The sequence below is a fragment of the Kryptolebias marmoratus genome, linkage group LG22, assembly GCF_001649575.2.
Source record: "Kryptolebias marmoratus isolate JLee-2015 linkage group LG22, ASM164957v2, whole genome shotgun sequence".
NCBI classification, from domain to species: Eukaryota; Metazoa; Chordata; class Actinopteri; order Cyprinodontiformes; family Rivulidae; genus Kryptolebias; species Kryptolebias marmoratus.
Window position 1 is genome coordinate 6,303,162 of NC_051451.1, and position 18,309 is coordinate 6,321,470.

The 18,309-nt window shown below is 40.2% G+C and overlaps 1 protein-coding gene across 1 annotated transcript in view; it reads left to right on the forward strand.

Moving 5' to 3' along the window:
- Positions 1 to 18,309, forward strand: part of entpd6 (ectonucleoside triphosphate diphosphohydrolase 6) — a 31,051-nt gene that overhangs the window by 4,638 nt on the left and 8,104 nt on the right. The window contains exons 5-11 of the mRNA XM_037973563.1: positions 4,626 to 4,701; positions 9,137 to 9,172; positions 9,519 to 9,607; positions 15,925 to 16,004; positions 16,090 to 16,160; positions 17,895 to 17,996; positions 18,080 to 18,220. Of these exons, the coding sequence (XP_037829491.1) occupies positions 4,626 to 4,701; positions 9,137 to 9,172; positions 9,519 to 9,607; positions 15,925 to 16,004; positions 16,090 to 16,160; positions 17,895 to 17,996; positions 18,080 to 18,220 (595 nt within the window). The remainder of the gene's footprint in view (positions 1 to 4,625; positions 4,702 to 9,136; positions 9,173 to 9,518; positions 9,608 to 15,924; positions 16,005 to 16,089; positions 16,161 to 17,894; positions 17,997 to 18,079; positions 18,221 to 18,309) is intronic.

An 18,309-nucleotide genomic window follows, 5' to 3' on the forward strand; every position in this document is an offset into this window, starting at 1 on the left:
CCCATAGTACATATGTTGTACCGAGTGAATCGACTGAAAGGGAACTAAAGTTTTTGGGAGAACTTTAGTCCGAGACCAAACAGAGGTGTTGCCTTTTTAAAGAAAACGGTACCCGAATGAGAAACCGATCAGTAATGTCCGTATCGTCAACATTCAGCTGCTTTTACCTCGTTAAACTCCTGACAGAGAGCTGATGAAGCTGCTCCTCCTCCTCTTCATCCCGGTTTTGGATCCAGAGATGTAAAAGTCGTTAAGTGTTTAATCAGAGCTAACAGGACAGCAGCAGAGAGCCAGAACAGGATTTAAATCTGCAGCTTCGCTCTTATTATCAGACTGGACCTGATTCAGCAGATTACACTCTGAGGGGAGGGGGGAGGGGGGCAGGAGGCGGTTATTAAAATGTGACATTAAAATATAAATAAATCTAATCAAACCAAATCAGACCTCCTGTTTGTTCTCAGTTTAAGGAGAAACTGAGAGGAAAATAATAGTTTAAAAGTCACTTCATGTTATTTTATGTCAAAATGTACTTGTAGAATAAATTACAAACGGATGTTTTGCTCTGATGTTTTGCAGTGTATATTACTGTGCTGTGAGAAAGTATTTACATCCTTACAGAATTCTTCTTTTTGCTTTTTTTGTCACAGATGGTGAAAGAAATTAATATCAGACAAAGATAACCTGAGTAAAACCAAAATGCAGTTTTTAAATCATGATTTATTTATTATAGGAAAAAACTATCCAAACTAACCTGGCCCTGTGTGAAAAAGTTATTAACCCTTAAACCTAATAACTGGCTGAGCCTCCCTTGGTGCCAACATCTGCTGATGGCCACATGACTGTGGAGGAATGTTGCTGCTCTGCTTCAGATCATCGTTCTGCTGCAGAACACAAATGTTCTTGAGCTTAAGGTGGCAAACTGACGGCCGGATGTTCTCCTTCAGGATTTTCTGGTGAGGAGCAGTTTAAGGCAAGTGGTCCACCTCCTGAAACAGCAAAGCAGCCTCTGACCATCACACTACCACCACCATGTTTGACTGTTGGTTTTTCTGAAATGCAGAGTTCGTTTTACTCCAGGTGTAACTGGACACACGTCCTAGAAAGCTCAACTTTTGTCTTGCAGTCCACAGTATCTTTTCCCAGAAATCTTTGGGATCATGAAGACATGAGATGGATCTTTGCATTCTTTTTGCTCAAAGGTTGTTCTGACCAACTGTCCCTGGAGGCCATTTTTGTCCTCCGTCTTTTTTTAGGCCCGAGCAGCGACAGCACTGCGAAGGCCTATTGCATCTGCTCTGTTTCTTATAAATATTTTTCTTGTCCGCATAGAAACGCTAATTTGGAGGTTTATACATATTCAAAAAGTCACCAAACTTTACCCAAAATTGTCCCCCACGAAAAATTTTATTATTTTAATGGAATCAAAAATGGGCGTGGCAAAACTGCTCCACAGCGCCCCCTAACGTGAGATTGGACAAACCTTACATCGTAGAGATCTAAAACTTGGTATGTAGGTAGAACACGCCAAATCCAGAAAAAAAGTCTCTTGGAGGTATGCCCTGAAATGTACAGGGAGGCGGCCATCTTGGATCAAAGGGCAAATTTTGTCCGTTTTTGACTTTTGTACACCTTGAACTTTCACAAACTCCTCCTAGGGATTTTGAGCGATTGGCTTCAAACTTGGTCAGTATGCAGTTGAGGGATGGGGGATTAAAAGTTATCAAAATCGTGAGTTTTTGAGCACGTTCAGGGGGCGTGGCCAAGCGGCAAACTTGGCGTACTCTGCGAAGCAAACAAAACGTAATAACTTTCACACACAATGCTCGACATGCACCAAACTTGGTATGACTCATCCCTGTAGGATGCCCGACGATCCTATGTGGTCATATTCTGACGTCATCAAAGCCCCGCCCCCTCAGAACAGGAAGTCACTTTTTGTTTTTGGAGAGCTACATCTCGGACACCCCTTGACCGAATCAAGTCGATCCTATGTCAGGTGACAGCTAACAAGTTGGTCTGACTTGTATTAAAGTACAAAGATTTTTTCGCTGGAGGGCGTGGCCGTGGCAGCGTGGCGAAGTCAGACGTATGGCAACGGCGTTACCATGCGTTTGGCTCTAAATTCCACATTATCAAGCCGAGCAGCACGAAACTCACTACGATCAATCCTAGTCCAGCCCCCAGCAGAAATGCTGTGCCATATTTGGTGGGAGTGGTCTAATTTCTCCACAGCACCCTTTAGAAAACTGTAAAAAACCAGCCCCAAGCCATGCTTTTACTAACAATCATGAAACTCGATACACAAGTGTAACTTCTTAGAACCTATGAAAAAGTCTCTTGGAGCCATGGTCCAAACCTCACAGGAAGTCGGCCATCTTGGATCAAAGTTCAGATTTTTGCCCAATTTTGACCTAACACAGCCTCCGCATTTGATCGAACTCCTCCTACAGCTTTTCACATACAGGCTTCAGAATCACTGAGCTCAGTCTTGAGACATTGAAGGTCAAAAGTTATCAAAAGCTTTTTGATACATAAAACCATGTGGGCGTGGCCAAGCCTCAAAATCTGACCATTTGCCATGAAACATCACAGTGTAATAACTTCCACATACAAGGTCATAGATTAATGAAACTGTGTCATAACAGACTAGTACTAATCACATTAACGTGGTCAATTTGTGACATCACTTTAGCCCCGCCCCTTTCCAATAGGAAGTAACCTGTTTTCCTGTGGGAGGTTGTCCTTTTTTCTCTTTCACTCATACTAATTTAAGCCTGTGTCAGATGACAGAACAACATGATGCAGAATCCTGCTTTCAGCACTGACTGTTGCCTGATTAATGTGGGCGTGACAGAATGGCGAACGCCAATCCCTCGCCGTTTGCATACGGTTGGCTCTAAATCACACATGCATTATCTGAAAACTGGATATGAATGACCTGTGTTAACCTCTGAAGAGGCCAATAGGGTTATACTGGAATTTGACTCCAGTGCGCCCCCTATAATAGTTGAAGAGTTATATCTCCCTGATACCTCATCCGATCTGCATGACATTTTTTGTGCATCACCAGTAAGCACTGTTGCACACATTAGTGTGGTAATTTAATGACAACACTTAAGCCCCGCCCACTAAGGATTTTTGGGTGACTGTAACTCTGAAACGGTGCACAGTAGGTAGGTCAAACTTTACAACAAGACTCCCCATGGGTCAACTATCAGCCTTCTTAACTTCAAGTTGACAAGGTCAAAGGTCACGAGAGCCCATGTGCTCTAACTCTTCAACCGTTTGACGTAGGAAGGTCAAAGTTCACAGCATGGCAAAGGACTGGTACTGATCCTGACTGAAGGCAATTTGGGACATTTGCTGTAAATGCCACCTAGTGGACGGTGCAGAAAAGGCGCAAGAGCGTAGACGGCAGTCGCCAGAGCTCCCGCGGTCGCAAGGCCGGAGCGGCGCTGAGCTGCGAGGGCCGCGCAATGCTGCTGCAGCTTTAATTTCTTGTTGAAACGTGACCTCTGACCTGAACTGAGGCAGTGAGACCTGCAGAGCTTTAGATGTTCAGGGTTCTTTTGAAACCACGTGGATGAGTCGTTGATGAGTCCTTGGAGTAACTTTGGTCAACTAGCTGCTCCTGGGAAGGTTCGCCACTGTTCTGTTTTCTGTGGGTAGTGGCTCTGTTTAAGTCAGTTAATGATTTTGTAGGTCTCACAGTAATCAGGCCTGGGTGTGGCTACTGAAACTGAACTCAGCTTTAAAAATAAATCACTTTATTCATAACAAGGAGGCAATTACTTTATCACAGAGGCCAGGCTGGTTTGGAGAGCTTTTATTCCCTAATTCCCTAATAAATGAAACTATTATTTAAAAATGACATTTTGTTTTTACTCAGGTTATCTTTATCTGATGTTAACATTTATTTGCTGATATGAAACATTTAAGTGCAACAAACTCCAAACCAGAGGAAATGTGTCAGGAGTTGAAGACCCAGACTGTTCACAGGTTAAATAGTTTAATATAAAAAAACTCATCTGAACTTTTATCTGAACCAAACAACAAACCGGTGCAGTTTTAATAAAATATGACAGAAATGAGCAGAAACCTGCAGATGTGATTAACATCTCACTTCGAAACACAGTAACTTAGAACAGTTCAGTCCTAACATCAGAACCACTGATTGTCCTTGTTTAACTTCATCTGAGTGTCCAACACAGAACCACTGGCTCATCTTAAATGTTCTCTGTGACACCTCAGCAGGGAAAACTCCTCCCATACTGAGCTTTTTGGACCAAATGAGAACTTCACACTAATGTGTAGACCTGCTTTAGAGCTCTGTACGGTCCATTAATAAAATGTGCAGGAGAAAGTAATCAGAGTGAGACCTCCTCCATCAAACATCTGTGCAGAAACATGTTAGTCTTCAAGAACCAAAGCAAGACTAGCCTTCAGCTTGGATCAGAACCAGAAAACTGGTCAACAAGTCAGAACATGTTCTACGTTTAAAATGAGTTCAAACTTTTACGGAATTCAGAAAAATAAATCAAACTAAATGTTTGTTGTTTAAAGCTACCTCTGTTGTTGTTTACTTCCTGGTGATTGTTGTTGTTGTTAATGTTTATCTTTTCCAGGTGAGGGTACTGTTCCAGGAGTCCCCCTTCCTGTCCAGAGAGGACAGTGTGTCCATCATGGACGGAACCGATGAAGGTAACAGGTCCTCACTAATCAGAGACCCACATTTAAACTCTGGTATTAAACCTGGTTTATTCAAGACCACTGATGGAGGGTGCTGGACCAGTTCTGTCCTGATCTGGACCAGGTCAGGTCTGTTCTGGTCCGAGTCAGGAGGTCTGGTGTAAAATATATTTGAAAGTTGTGTAAATTAAAAAAGTTGGGTGTAATTTAGGTTTGAAGTTAAATCTCAACAAACAAGACTTTTCCTATTTCCAGAAAAAGAATAATGTGAATAAAAACAAGAAAAATTATGGGGAATTTAAGAAACTATATGTCCAGTCTAGTTTAAACCTCCTGGAACCATCCTAGGGTCTTTTTTATTTTTCCTCCAACAATCCAGACTTTCTGAAACACTTTCAGATGTTTTTCTTGGACCTTGGCTGCTTTTTCTCTCAGTTTCAGTCCTTGGACCTGAACATTTTCAGAGGAGGGTTTTTAACTCTGACCTCAGTCTAACAGAAAAAAACTTCCAAACCCAAAGGTTGAACCAGGGTGGTATTGACATACCAGTAAACTTAAAAAAGTTTAAATCAAATCTTTAGTTTCTTTGTGTCTCTTTGTGTATCAGAAACACAATCTATTCCTGTTCTACATGAAAAACACCAAAGATCCACAGTTTGGTCTGAGCTCTGACAGCTGAGCTGACAACATGACGTGCAGTCGATCAGGGTTTCTACACGGCCTTTTTGAGAATCAGACTTACAGATTTGTCAATTTTTGGGTCCTTTTTTAAAAAGAATAAATACAAACATTTTCTTTAAAACTGCACAACACATTGTAAACAGCAGATGCAGAGCACACAACAATGCTTTTGGTTGTCTGTTTTTGTGACAAATACACAGTCTTATACAGGTCCGGCTTTAAAACAAAACAAAACATTAATTTTCTGAAATGATTTTAATTCAGTCAAACAAAAAAAGCTGGATATGTAACATACAATGAATGGTCTTTGTTTATACAGTGCAGTTTAAAACCTGGTTTGGTTCTTGAAATGTTTCAAAATGTCAACAAATTTTATAAATGAAATGAAAAACTTTATGTAATTAAGAGTTCAATATTTTAGGAAATGGAATAGCAAGTACAGCATAGTCTGGAAACATTTTCCTTTCTTTTTTTGTACTTATCCAGACCTGTAAAATCTTAAAAAACAACTTCCAAACTTTTCTAAGACTTTGTAGGAACCCTGAGAAGGTCAGCTGAAGATCCTGGTTCAGGTTTCAGATGGGTTTGTTCCTGTTCCTTAAAGATGTTCAGATCTATCTGATGGAGAGAGAGTTTTAGATCTGAGACTGAGACACTGAGAAAGAGCAAACAAAGAACAATCTGAAAGACCTTCAGAAAGTTTAGAGAATTGTTGATCCAGAACTATGTTAGCAGATTTCAGAAAAGTCTGGCTCATTGGAGGGAAATATAAAGGAATTAGTCCAGGCCTAAAAGCAAAAAGGTCATTTGTAAATACATTTTTAATCTAGAAATAGATTGATATAAAGCTAAATTAAAAAATGTGTATTTAAGGAACAGAATTTCTGCATTAGACCCAGTTTATACGTGAACAATCTCCTAGAAATGTTTTAGATTTTCCGATGTTGATTATAAAAACATGACTTGGTAATGCTGTGCTTGTTGAATCCTCTGTAGTTTCCATGCTGGGCCACTAGTTGGCGCTGTGAATTTTGTATTTTCAACAACATGCCCATGTGCACAGACACTTCAGTCTGGAGCATTAAAACAGGTACAGGCCCGTTCAGTGTTTGTAGAATGTGAGAAATCTGTCTACGCAGACCGAAGCACATACAGGTTCTGTGTCAGAAGCGCAGAAAAACTATTAAGTGCAGTGATTTCACACCAGTGCCGGGCGTTTCCAAAACCTTTCACTCTGAGACTTGGATTATAAAAGTTTTGGTGTCAGAGAAAACGAACGCTGTGGTTATGTAGACAAATGGCCAAAACACAACAGAAATGTTCCAGTTTCACCTAAAAACAGCGTCTTGTAAACAGGGCCACAGTCAGAATATGGTCTGGTCTTCATTCATAAACACATTCTGATGAATGAAGGCCACACAAATATCCATCATTCTTAAACCCAGTTAGTGTTAATGAAGTGTTAATAACAAGTAATGAAGCAGCAGAAAGTAGATAAAATGAAATGTGCAAAGAAACGAAGGATTTCCTTTTTGAGGTCATCTCAAAGAAGACATTAGTGTCTGTTGCAGAATATTTGCACTCAGCTGCATGCATTAGAGCCTTTTATCTGTGACCTTTGACCCCACATGCATGCAGAAGTGGATGCTTAAGTGCTTGGTAGAAACTGTATCATAGGAGCTTTATTATAAAACTCTTATGCAGAGACGCTAAGAAGCAATTTTTTCATCAAAACATACAAGTATGCAGAGACTAGGGTTTGGGTGGGGGAGCCAAACACAGACACTTAGAACCCGGTGGGCTCCTGGTAACCTCTCAGATCTCCATTAACAATAAGTCGCTTCCATCCAGGCCAGCAGAGGGTAAACTGAGTGAGGGATAAGCATCTCTACAACAACGGCAGCATATCTGGGAGATAATAAGACTGAATCTGAAGAGTTTAACGTTTGTTTGAAACACGATGAATCTGTCCATTAACGGCAACCTGACAGAAGGAGAAGTGGACCGGCCTAAAGAAATAATTCAGTAATCATTAAAGGGCATTTATGGTTGTAACAAGTTGATCCCACTCAGAGAAAAGGAGAAAACATTTCAGCCTCAGAAAGAAACAGGACAGATAATCGGCCCCCTCCCCCCTAAAGATTAAGTGGGACATTATCCCACATGGATAATGTCAAATAGTTCATACAATTGCTTGTATGAACTACTTTAAAAGGATTGGATTATATTCTGGCAAGCTTCGTGTTTGTACAGGGCAAGCATTTCAAACATAGGACCTACATGTGATTCCTGATCCAATGCATAAACAGAGACATTACAGCTGCAGGTCTCAGGACTCTGGGTGTGGGACAAGTCCACAGCAGCTTGGACGATGTTCAGCTGGTCTCAGGCGGTCACATGTGGACATACAGTGGGAGAAATAACTAATAGATCTCCAAGCAGAGCAGAACTTAGTACATCGTGGAGAAACATTTGCTAGTAAATTCCTTGTAGTTGGTCTTAAGGTCTGAATACATCTCAGGAGGGATTCTGGCGCACTCCTCTTTACAAAAACTCTAAATCATAAAGGTTCTTTTAGCTGCTGCTTGGAAAATTGAAGCTTCAGTTCCTCCACAGATCTTCTCCAGGACTGAGGTCTAGAGACTGTCTCGGCTGCTCCATTACCTTTAATATGCTTTTCTTTAGTCACTCCTTTGTTGCCTCGGTTGTTTGCTTTGAGTCACTGTTTTGCTGGAAGACCCATCCTTGGCCCATCTCCAGTGTTCTGACAGAAGAAGGAAGGTTCTGGTTTTTACAATACATGACCCTGCCATTGCCTTTCAATGCAGTGAATTCATCATGTAGCCTTAGCAGAAAAACATTCTCAAACTATAATGTTTCCACCTCCATGCTTGGCTGTGGAGATTGTTTTTTCAACTTGATATTTAACTTGTACCTGGGCCTACTTCATCAGGGGACCTTCAGTCCATCACAGCGTGATGGTGATGTTACCGATGTTATTCTTGCTGACTGTGATCCCAGCTGCATTCAGATCATTACCAAGCTCCTCTTGTGTAGCTGTGGGCTGATCCCTCACCTTTCTCATCATCATCCTCACCCCATGAAGAAGATCTTCTTGCTGGTGGTCTTGTAGTCCATGCTGATCTCGTAAAGATCTTTTATTTGGTCCCTGAAGTCCTCTGACAGATCTCTGGTCTGCCCATGGTGAGGGAGGGGTTGGAATTAAGGAAACTGGTTCTGTGGACAGGTGGGCTTTATACACATAACCAACTGAGATCAAGAGTGTATGTAATTCATTGATTGATTGTCATCCAGAAATCAAACATGTCTTTCTGATTGTTTCAGTGTTTTTGTTTTTATGTCCAAATAAAATACCCCTGAACACCACTCTATAGGAACGTCAGTCTATGCTGATTTTTGTGTTAACTTCTTCTCATGTCACAACAGAAACACTATAATATTTCATCTGAAGCATTTTTTTCAGTTTATTAGGTGTAGCTTGAACAATAACAGATGAAATGTTTACAGAAGTGTTCAGTGAAGAGCTGTATTATATCTTTCTGCTGTTAGTTTTATAACATAAGCTTCAGATCCACAAAGTAATCCATTTTCACTCTGATTAAAGCTTTGTGTTGTTGGGATCAATACAGGCTGAGATGGATGCTATTGTAAAAAGTTTTTGAATATCAAGAGTTTTCTTTTCCTGGTTAAATAAGGTCTAATTAACTAACTAAATTTAGTGATTCATTTAGTTCTTCCTCCTCAGGGATTTCTGCTTGGATCACCATCAACTTCCTCACAGGTAAGAATGAAATGCACACCTCTGTCACATGACACAACAATCAAATCTGAAACTTTAACACCAGGACTACTTTACTTTAAGTAAACATAAACCCATCATAACTGAACTAGAAGTGGTTCAGAATTATCAGCAGATTTTCCTCCAAAAATCCTCACTACTTTGGGAATAAAGTTTTTTTTATTATTTTTTTTTTCTTAAAAACCTATGACATGTGATATTTAAGGTTTTTATCTCAGTCGGAAGGAAGACATTTCTGTTTTGATTCTGATTGGATCAGAACTAGTTGTTTCCTGTTTTATTGGATTATCCTACAGCTCTTCCCGTTTCCTCCCTCCTCTCTTTTCAGGTGGTCTTCAAAGCGCTGACTCGCCCACCGTTGGGATGCTGGATTTGGGAGGGGGGTCAACTCAGATCACCTTCAGCCCCCGCGATGAGGTGAGGATGATGAAGAGAAGGAAATTCTCTCCCGTTGCTCCTCAAACTACCAGGGTGGCTCCATCTTAGAGGCTGTAATCTGAAAATGCAGTGATAATCCTAAACAAACACCCTCACATCAGCTGGGGGTGGGGGGTCTTATCTAGGTCAGATGAGAGGAGAGGAAGGAATTCAGCTCATCCTCTTCTTCATGAGCTGCAGCTGAAAATCAAAGAAAAGATGACAAAACCTTTTCAGACTTGAACCTGACTTTTACTCTGGTCTATCTCAGTTACAGTTTATGTATTTATAAAAGAAGCCAATCCATATTAATGAACATTTATGTATAATCTATGAGATTATAGTTAAAGTAGCAACCATAGTTTGGGATGTTCCGTAAATGAGCTGAGGGTATGTAGATCACGTATTTCAGTTAGTATTATTTTCCAAGTTTGAGAGGTTATTCTCTGAATGGAACCAAACAGTCCCCTCAGGAACTCGTCCTGTTCTGATTTGTTTCTTTTTTTTTTAAGTCCCGTAGTTGAACAGTCTGTTCTTGGAGGGTTTTAAACAAATCATTTTCCCATCTCTGTAAATTATATATTTTTTAAGATCTCACAGTGATGGTAGGCTGTTGTTATCAAGAATTTTTAAAGCTTGTTTATATGTTAATTCAACCTTTTTTAGAGTGGTCTTGCGTGCCAGTACCCAGCTTGTCATACAGTCCGTCATGTGATACAATCATCGTGTTGAAACACAGCTTAGCCGATTCAAACGTTAACTTATCTGTAATTGATCTAATGTTGAATGTGTCACATTTCAATCTGTTCAGGGGTTTTTTTGACTTCTTGTTTAAAACAGAGTTTTTTAACAGTGATAACACCGAAATATTTCAATTCATGAACAACTTCTGATTTTGTTCCTTGTGTCATCGTGGCAGGATCTACATCTTCTGCAAAAGATGAAAAACATCCTCTGGAATGTTCTGGAAAAAAGAACATGCAAACAGGTTTTATTAGATTAGGATGTACAGTCCCTGACAGAAGTTACGTCGCTTATCCATGTTGTGGAAACAAAAGCTTATAAGCTGACTTTAAATTTATCCATTGGTTTTAGAAATGGCTGATATGAAAGCTGAAACCCTCCCAAATGAGGTTTAATTTACAGAAATGAATTTACTTCACTGCAGAAACAATGATCCTTTAATGAACACAGAAAGGTCAGATTTTGATCCAAGATTCACCTAGAAAACAGTTAAGTTTGGTGGTGGAAAGATCATGGTCTGGGGTTACATTCAGTACGGGGGTGTGCGAAACATTTGCAAGGTGGAAGGCAATATCAATAGCCTAAAATATCAAGAAGTATTAGCTACCGCCTATATTCCCAATCATAAAAGGGGTCAAATTTTGCAGCAGGATGGTGCTCCATCTCATACATCCATCTCTCCATCAAAGTTCCTCAAGGCAAAGAAGATCAAGGTGCTCAGGGACTGGCCAGCTCAGTCACCAGACATGAACATTATTGAGCATGTTTGGGGTAGGATGAAAAAGGAAGCTTGGAAGACAAAACCGAAGAATTTTGATTAACTCTGAGAGGCGTGTAAGACTGCATTCTTTGCTATTCCTGATGACTTCATCAATAAATTGTATGAATCATTGTCGAACCGCATGGATGCAGTCCTTCAAGCTCATGGAAGTCACACAAAATATTACATATGGCTCTAATAGCACCACAACTTCATTCACCAATGTTATGAAACATATCTTTGTATTTGAAGTAAATTATTTGTTTGATTTTCACATTACTTTCTGTGGGCGACTAAACTTTTGTCTTGCCAAAATCTGACCTTTCTGTGTTCATTAAAGGATCATAATTTCTTCAGTGAAGCAAATTCATTTCTGTAAATTAAACCTCATTTGGGAGGGTTTCAGCTTTCATATCAGTCATTTCTAAAACCAATGGATGAATTTAAAATCAGGTTATAAGCTTTTGTTTCCACAACATGGATAAGCGACAGAACTTCTGTCAGGGACTGTAGATCAGAAATTACATTGCTCATTGTGGAAGACAATTCTTGAGCAGCTTGCTTTTTTCATATGTTTGTTTGTTTATTTGGTTTTTGTTTTTTTTGGTGTGGACACCTGGCACTGTGGGTGGACAGCCACATGGAAAACTGTATGTACTAAATAATAGTCCCAAAACTGAATCTCAAGGTAGACCTACTGTAAGTGATTTTTTTTTCAGGTTGTAGCTGTTATATTTTGTACTCTTACACATTGTTGTCTTTATAGTAGTTACAATTCTATCCATTTCATAGTGGTGATTGACAGTATCAAAAGCTTTCTTTAAGTCTAGAAACACTACAACAATAACACCGCCTTTATCAATGTCAGACCTAATTTTTCCAAAAAGAAAAAACAGTTGGCTGCTTTAGTTTTATGGTGTCTTCTGCAGCCAATTTGCATTTGATGTAGATTAAATAAGCTATGATTAGAGGTTCTGCTGTGCATTTTTCAGTCATCTTGGGGATATTTAATTTCTGAGAGCAGTCTTAAGAACATTGTTCCATTTATGTCTACATACCATTATTCAGCCACCGCAGATGTTTTTTTTCTGATCTTACTTAACTTTTTTCTGACATTGATTCCCAAATAACCATCAATTTTCATTTACCTTTACCCTGTGAGAGAAAATCAAACCATTTAATTTTATTCAGTGCTGCTTCCAGATTACTTATTTTACTTTCAAGTATTTTTAACTGCTCAGATGTTTTATTAAGAGGACGAACAAACTGTTTTTTGTTGTTTTTTTTTTTTTTTTTATTTTAGAAAAGTTTAACCTCCTGAGACCCTGCATCCTCATATAAAGATATTGCAATGAAAAAATGTACATCAAACAAAAGCTTTGGTCCTAGGAGGTTAAGATTGTGGTCAAATAGACCTGTGACCATGTTAAGTTTTTTTTTTTTTATTCTGTCACATCTATGATTAAAAACCAGATCAATACACATTTCTGTTGATTTACATATTCTGGTGGGTCATTTGATCACTTGTAACAGTGACTATTAGTTTTTGATTTGAGTTGTTTACAATTGGATTTGTCAAACAAGTTATTGGTAAAATCGCCAAGTAAAATGATCTCCTTCTTCCAGTTACATTCTTTAAGAACAGTCTGTAGTTGCTAATAAAATATTAGAGGTCAACTTAGTTAAAGAGTTGAAGACAAGGATAGGCAAAGTTGCCAGTGCCTAGCAAAACTCAACATTGTTTGGAAGGACAGATCAGTGTCGCTGGCTATCAAAGTTAGATTCCTATGTCTGCTTGTCTTATCAGTCCTCTATGCTGCAGAAATCCAGGCTCAGAACACTGAGAAAGAGAAAAGAATATGCGCTTTTGAAAAGACCTGCTACCAATACCTGCTTTAGGTCCACTGGTCCTCCTGCTGTGGTCTGTCGTAGTCCACGTCCTAATTGGAGATCATAGCTCCTTCCTTACACAGCTCAAGAGGAAGAAACTAAAGTGGTTTACCCACATAGTGAGGGCCAAGCAAATTCTTTCAAACATGATTCTCCAAGGAAAAGCTGAAGAAACCTGTAAAAGGGGGTGTTCCCCTGGTCAATGGGTGGATGACATTTGTCATCTGACAGGGCTTCCTTTCCATGCCCTCTCTTGTCTTACTGAAGATTGGTCAAAGTTGCTGGTGAAGGGTGTTTGTACACAACAGCGGTGGGCCATCAGGGCCAGCAAGGCCTTCTCTGCTGGCCTAATATAACCAGAAATCATGATCATAATTATGATAAAATTAAATTTTATTTTTTATTTACTTTCCCTAGATATCTAAAAGTATTCATATTCTCTTCATGTCATATTATGCTCCTTCCAGTGCTGTTGTTTTTAGGTTAGAGTTTTTATCCAATCAGAATTCAGCTACCTTATGTTGCCAGGCTGTATGAAATCTGTCCTGGCCTTCAGAATTAACAATGCGGGCATCTGTGCACTGTAAGTGAACGGGCAAATACAGTTGATAGATAGTTGCGATAGCCAATCAGATCACGAGTTGTGTCAGTAAGGCCCTCTAGCTGGCCTCAAGTTGAACGTGACATTTACGCGTCCTCTGATTGGATATGGATACTTACTAGTTTGAGCCACGGCAGTACTATGCAGATCAACAGAGTCACACCCGGGACTGTTAACGGTTAAAAACCCACAATGGCCGAAGGAGAGCAACACGTTGATTTGGTTGCTGATATACTGGCAAGGCCGTTTTCAAGACGAAATTTCCAAGAGAAGCTAGATCTCGTTAGAGGAGGACGGCCGACCCCCGAGCTAGCTAACCTGTTCCAGAATGGATTTTGTGTTGAAATAAGTGTTTTGGGGAACACAGCCGTTTTGGTGAGTGCAAACATTTTATTTATTTTATTCTATTTTATTTAGTTTTGACAGTAGCATACCAGATATGTTTTAATTACTGATGCGGGTTTGTTGATTTTTAAAATGCACCGGATAATGGCCCATTTTGATTTTCATCCTGGTGTTATAAATGATGGCATAATGAAAGGTATTTATTGACTAAGTTGGACATCACTGAAGGCCTAAGTGTGAAATGCACCGCCCGCCACTGGTACACAACAATAAGTTAAGGGACTGATGATGATGATTGCCATTTGTGGTGAGAGGGTTACATTAGGACCAATACATTCTAAGTTATTTATAGATGACCATTTAGTTTGTTTGCATGTCAGATGTTCCCCCTGCCACCCGCCTCTACCCTAGACCTATCTTTTTTTAAAATGTTGTACCCTGGTACACTTAAACCAGCCGTTGCAGAGTTTTTATGTAACCAAGACTCTGTTATGCATAGGAAATCTAGATTTGATTCATTTAATAGATGTTGTATCTGATCACCTTTGGGCATTATATTTCAGATGTTTATGTGGCCACCAAGCAGACCCCTTGGTTTAGTTTTTGGGGCCCATAATACATAAGCAAACTTCCTTCTATGGTGCTTGACGACAGCTTTATTTCGACCTGTTTGTGGAATACTTGCTGCGTTGATGGTGTCCGGGTGCAGCAGGCCGTTGTTCACCTCCAGTTGCTGGATGGTTAGCTCTCAGCCAGTCCCACTGATGGAGTTGCTTCTGTGTTGCTGGTATCTGAATAAAGTAGACTGTTGTTGGCTAGTTCCTGGTTGTTAGGCCATCATTGCAGGACTATTGGTTGAACCATTATGATCCTGTCATCTGTGAGCCCACTGTTACTGCTGGGCAACAGCTGCTACAGTCCCGCTGGTGCTAAGCCGGTGTCAGCCAATCTGCCACCGGACCACAGAGGCAGCTCACTGAGGCTGGCCCAGAAGAGACCATGGCTTACCAAAAGGTTGGCATTGGGAAGCTGATGATGGTAAATGCTTCGTATTTAAACTAGACAGCCAGTTGTTTACAAGGGTAGTTGTCTGGGTTAATTGAGCGTCAGATCGTGTGACATTTTAGTTTTGTTTGCAATTATTATTCTACATAATTGCCTCTTCTTGTAGCTGGCTCTCTAATAATGTTGATGAATTTCTACTCCATAATTGAACAGAGGACTCAGGGATTGACAGTTGGGGGAGATTTATTGAACATCGGTTATGTAACTGTTTTGCATGAGTAGGTTTGCAAATTGATTCTTTTCTCTGAGAGTACAACCACTTATACTTATGTCTTCTTGTTATGTCTTTCTGACAGAAAACATATTTAACATTTTTTTGCACACATGAGGAGAGACAAGCTCCATCTGTATCCACACTAAAACTCTGGGACATTGACTTTTCCTCTTATTGAAGATCAACTGTTTTCATGGTTGGACAGTCTGGTAAACTGAATCTCTTGTCTCATTGTTATGTCTTTCTGAAAGCAGTCACACATAGCTAACTTAACCTTTTACAAACATGCAAAAATAGACACCATCTGTGTAGATAACCATGTTTGCATGATGTTGACATACATTATGGTCCCGGATGAGGTCCCTTTTGGATCCACACTGGAACATCGACTTTTACTCTGGTTTTTCTAAGATTGTCAACAGGCACTCTATCTCCAGGAAAACAATAAGATGATAGTTATTCAGACCTGATGATACTTAAGTTTATTTTGCAGGCCAAAGTCCTGTTTTCATTCACACCTGCAGTTACACCTGTCCACTGCTGATTACACCATTCAGATGGTAATTCAGGACTGAGACAACAAGGTCTCACAGTTAGTCCCCTGCTGTTTGGTTGGTCATCCAGCTACTCAAAGCCTGAGAGTCTGAACTTGGGGCAAGAAAATCTTTCTTAATGTTTGTTGTTATGTTTGTGAGCAGAAAACCATCCAGACTTCACCCGTCGAATCCATCAGGTCCTTCCAGATGTTCAACAGCAAACACACTGTCTACACTCACAGGTACACTCAGACACACTTAATCAGTCAGGATTGTTTCTGCTTCATTTATTGGTCATAAATCAATTGTTCCTCCCTCTCTCTGCAGCTATCTGGGTCTAGGTCTGATGTCGGCTCGACTTGAGGTCTTAGGAGGGGTGGATGCACCCGCCATCCCCCGTACGTACCTGACCTTCTTTATTTCTTCTTTTTTTTTTTCAGTTTCATCTTTAACATTTACACACACCCCACCCCCCAGTCAGATAAATAAGCCATTATCTAATCTTTTAATAACACACTGTAAGATTAATTCCTTGCCTGCCAGATGTTGCTGTGATTTAGCTGCTGGAAGAATCTCAGATCCACTCTGAACTTCCTGTCTGTTTCTCTGACCGTTTTATGACTGCACTTCTGTTTCTGTATGTTTCTATCTGTTTGGATGGATTTCTGTGTTTAATCAGAGCTGTCCATCAGCAGCAGCTGCAGTACAAACAGACACAAGCTGAAGTTCAGTTATCCGTTTCATCCTAATAATGTATGATTTGAACAGAAGAGTTTAGTCTCAGCCCATTAGTCACCTCTGCAGATTCATGGGAGTTTTTGATCAACTTTGACTGGCAGCCTCCACAGACTTTAGATGAAAACAGTCTTCCTCAGAGTTTCACTCAAACAAGCAGAATCAGTTTGTACTGAACACAGTCCCCGACAGGAAACCATGCATTCTCTCCAGTGGCGGATGGTGGTGATATTTGTAGGGTGGGCTAACAGATGTATAATAAAACACTGCAGTTTGGATTTCAACAACAGAAGCATCCAATTTAAAATAAAGAAAACCTGCTATAAATTGACATTATGTTCTTTTTCATCATAAAGACAACCTTAAAACAAACCACCACCAAAAGCCAAGCTCACACAGAGCCTCTGTCAGTGGTCCAATACTTCATTCCCTTTATTAAGAGTTTCAGCTATAATCATTTCAGATGATTTTTCCCAATCAAACAGCTTTGCATAACACTGCACCACACTCCTTGACACAATTACTAATCACACTGATAATGTAAAATCAAACAAGACATGCAATATTGGAAAGTGCTTCTTTTTTTAAATGAATCCTACCTCATTTAAAGAGAAGCTCACTCTGACAAATTTTCTGGGATCCAAAAAGGTCAATAAACACCTCGTTAAAGATCTGTTAGCTACACTTGCTGTTAGTCAGTCCTTTAACTGAAACCAGGTCACAGGAAAACTTTGAATATCCTTGGGTCTATCTGCTCCCAACATCTTCACTTCCGCTTTGTCCCCCAAAGACATTAAGGAAAACGAGTGAGAAATTAAATAATTCACCTCATTTATCTTTATCTTGCTCGCCAATGCACTTATCTCAGTCCACGATAAACCACGCCCACGTACACTCGAACTTGAGGCACGTTATTGTACGTCCACCCTCATTGGCTAAAGCCTGAGGCCTTGGGCTGACCCTGGGGTGAACTAAATTAGCCCGAATGAGCAGCAAACCGAGGGGGCAGGACAAAACAACTGTCAATCATTCTGTACCACACAAGACAAGGGGCTGAACGGGGCTGTCAAAAGTTAGCCCTTTGGAAAGACTTGGGGATTTTCTCGGGACTGTTTGGCTTTGTTATAAATTTCACAAAATGTCATGGCTTTGTTATAAATTTCACAAAATGTCATACAATATTTGTAATTTGTGTTTATTAGTTATTTTAACATTTATATTGTAAACATCAGGGAGGGCTTAGCCCTACTAGCCCACTGATACAAGCTGTCCCTGATTCTCTCTATGTTTGTCTCTGTTGGACATTTCGTGCTTCAGGTCACAGTAAATATTAAATGATCTTGTATACATTGGAGCACCGGCGAGATAAAACTAATAAAGTGTGTTTTTTGGTGCAGTAGGGGGCAGCACTGAGCTGCTCAGCCCCTGCCTTCCTCCAGAGTTTTCAGGCAGGTGGGAACAGGCTGATGTGGTCTACACTGTGAAGGGACAGAAGACAGGTGAAATGATATGATCGGCAGGCTCACAGATTACCCATCATGCAGCTGGTTGAGCATATAGGAATCTTGTGTTTGTGTTTCAGGGGAGCCTGTTTACGAGGCATGCCTCGCCAGGGTAGAAAAGGTTCTGGACAGGAAGGTGATGAAAGCATCCGAGGCAGCAGACATCGACTTCTACGCCTTTTCCTTCTACTATGATCGTGCTGTCGACCTCAGGGTCATCGGTAAGAAGGTCAAGATTATCCTGCTCCCCTGCTCCTTGCCTGCAGGCACAGACAGGTCACATGATTTTATTGTCGCAGCTAAGAGTCAG